The 2,500-nt window shown below is 35.0% G+C and overlaps 1 protein-coding gene across 1 annotated transcript in view; it reads right to left on the bottom strand. All coding sequences in view use genetic code 11, as the record gives it.

The window, feature by feature from the left end:
- Positions 1-2,500, bottom strand: part of ycf2 — a 6,627-nt gene that overhangs the window by 2,331 nt on the left and 1,796 nt on the right. Inside the window, exon 1 of the mRNA in view lies at positions 1-2,500. This exon is cut by the window's left edge and continues 2,331 nt beyond it; it is cut by the window's right edge and continues 1,796 nt beyond it. Coding sequence (YP_009491768.1) covers positions 1-2,500 — 2,500 coding nt within the window.

Below are 2,500 nucleotides of genomic sequence, written 5' to 3'. Positions count from 1 at the left end.
GAATTTTCTTTCTTCCTCATGAATCGAATCACTGTTCGCGACCCAGGATTCTATTTTATCATCAATCCAATCCCCGTTCACGTTTTTTCTTTTTCTTATCAATGAATAGATCTCTTTACTTGTATGACTTAGATGTCTCGTATTTATAGAAAAAGCGATTCGATTGATGGGAAATAGAAAGAGATTCTTTAACCAGAAAGAATTCGGTTCAGACGTAGGATACTTATCTAGAAGTTTTCGCAACTCAATCTCAATCATTGATGAGGGAATCATCAAAGATTTGACCTTTTCGAACTCTGTCTGTAACTCACTAAAGGTCTGGGAAACAAAGAAAAGATGTATAAGAACGAGATATCCAGCAACAAGAACAAGGAAAAGGATTGAATAGAGGAATTCCCAAACATTTGGCGATCTCAGATGTGTCGATATCAACGACGACTTATTCTTTTTATTTCGATGAATCATTTCTTTGGACAGAAGATTATGTAACCATTTACTCGAGATCTCACTTCTGAGAAAAAATTGCATCTTCCACAATTTTGTCTGAAGAATTCGCCACGATATACCCATAATATCATGAAAAATGGATACACTGCTACTTAGTATTGACAATAGGTCTGAAAAAGTATCTAAAAATATCGAATTTAGATATTTGTACCCTGTCGAAGTAAAGAAGCTTGGCATATATGTTTGGAATAGATTCCATTTTTTTGAGAGAATTGAAAAAGCACTATCTCGTTGAAAGGTTGTATACATCCGCCCTTTCTGAACCCCAACGCATTTCTTTAGACAAAGACTCTGTTTTTTCCTTTTTTCGGATGGGAAATCTTTCTCAGAACATGGAATGTGAATCAAACCTATATTTGAATTGAAATTGGGACACTCATGAAGGTTCTTTCCTTCTGAATCAGATAGATTCATATCTGAAAGAGGTTGACAATAAGTTCTTTCAAAATTGACAATTTGTCCCTCTGTTAGAGGGTTTCCAGAAGTGTCTACGATCGAATAAATAGCTCTACGAACGAATGGATCGGGTCGACTTAGAAAATGAAAAGATTTGTCCAAGTTATACCTTTCGTCACCACTTTGTGGAAAATCGTTAGGTATGAATATGTTAGATACTTGTGACTCGATTGGTGAAATAGTAGTTCTCCCCCCAAAAACATGTTTTTTTTTACCAACGCACAAAGAAAATCTTTTCTTGCGAAGGAACAAGATATTGAGAAATTGCCCATATAGAAAATATGAATTATTATTACGAGCCTTTTCCACAGAAAAAGGGAATCTTTTGTTACAATAGAAGCAGAAGTGATGCGGATTATTCAAGAATCGAAGTCGATTTGCTTTATAAAAAGAGGATATCAATGAACTTCTGTGAAATGGTTTCCCGGGATTCAGCCAATTGTCTTGATCGTAGAATATCATTGAGAAATAGGAATCTTTGTTATCAAAGGATTTCCTGCGATTAGTTCTAGTATGGAATGAGTCAATCATCCGCTTTGGTATCTTATTGAACAAAAATGGTGATATTGTTCCTCCATTGATCAAGAATTTCGAAGTACCATCATCAGCCAGTAAGAAGGGGTTCAATTTTTTCAAATGAACAATTTGAAAACCTATCGATTCTAACAACTGATTGCAGAGTTTATCATTCGGACCTTTCAATTCATAGATGTTGATTTCGGACCTATGAATGGGGGTATTCCCAAAACTTACACAGGAAAAAGGAAAAGAAAGTGAATTAGACAAAAAGAAAAGCAACTTGGCCAAAAAACGAAGTGACTTGCCCAAAAAACGAAGTGACTGGGGGAAAAGGAAAAAGAAACGAAGTGACCTGGACCACTTGGGCAAAAAGAAAGTAAGCAACTTATACACATCTTTTTCGAATTTCTTGCAAACCTCAGAATAATTCATCAAAAATTGATTAATACGAATACGTGTATAAATACGTAATTGATCAAACATTACTTGAAAACGGCTCTTTTGCACTTGAAAATGCACTTGAAAACAGCTTTTCTGCTCAGAAAGGAAATGTTCCAAATGTTCCTGGCAATTCTTGCTCCCATTGGACCATTTGTATATATATGCATAATCTTGTTTGATCATATATTTCATTAGAGTTCTATGACTGAGAGTATCCTTTCCTTTTTGATCCCTTTGAATTCCATATTCGAAGTTGCGATCGGATCTATTCATTAAAAAGAATCGATTCAATACACTTCTTATGTACCTATTATATTGGATTTGAATCAGATTTCGGATCAATCTATATTGATTGACTGCTTCCATTATGTTATTGCTAGCAAATACCACCATTTTTTGCTTTAGATCTCCCAAACCATTCCCGCAGGAGATCCAGACCCGTTTTTGTCTGATCCTTCGAAAAAAATATTCATTCTCCTCATAACGAAAAAGAACAGGAGACAGAACCAATAAAGATTTCTTTTTCGATTCAGCCCCGGTGTTGAATACCTCATTCAAGAATTTTTTTTGATCCAAT

The sequence above is a fragment of the chloroplast genome of Ipomoea triloba (assembly GCF_003576645.1).
Source record: "Ipomoea triloba voucher KIOM201701018921 chloroplast, complete genome".
NCBI lineage: Eukaryota > Viridiplantae > Streptophyta > Magnoliopsida > Solanales > Convolvulaceae > Ipomoea > Ipomoea triloba.
Note: the sequence above shows the minus strand (reverse complement) of the source record. Positions and strands in the feature narration are given on the sequence as shown.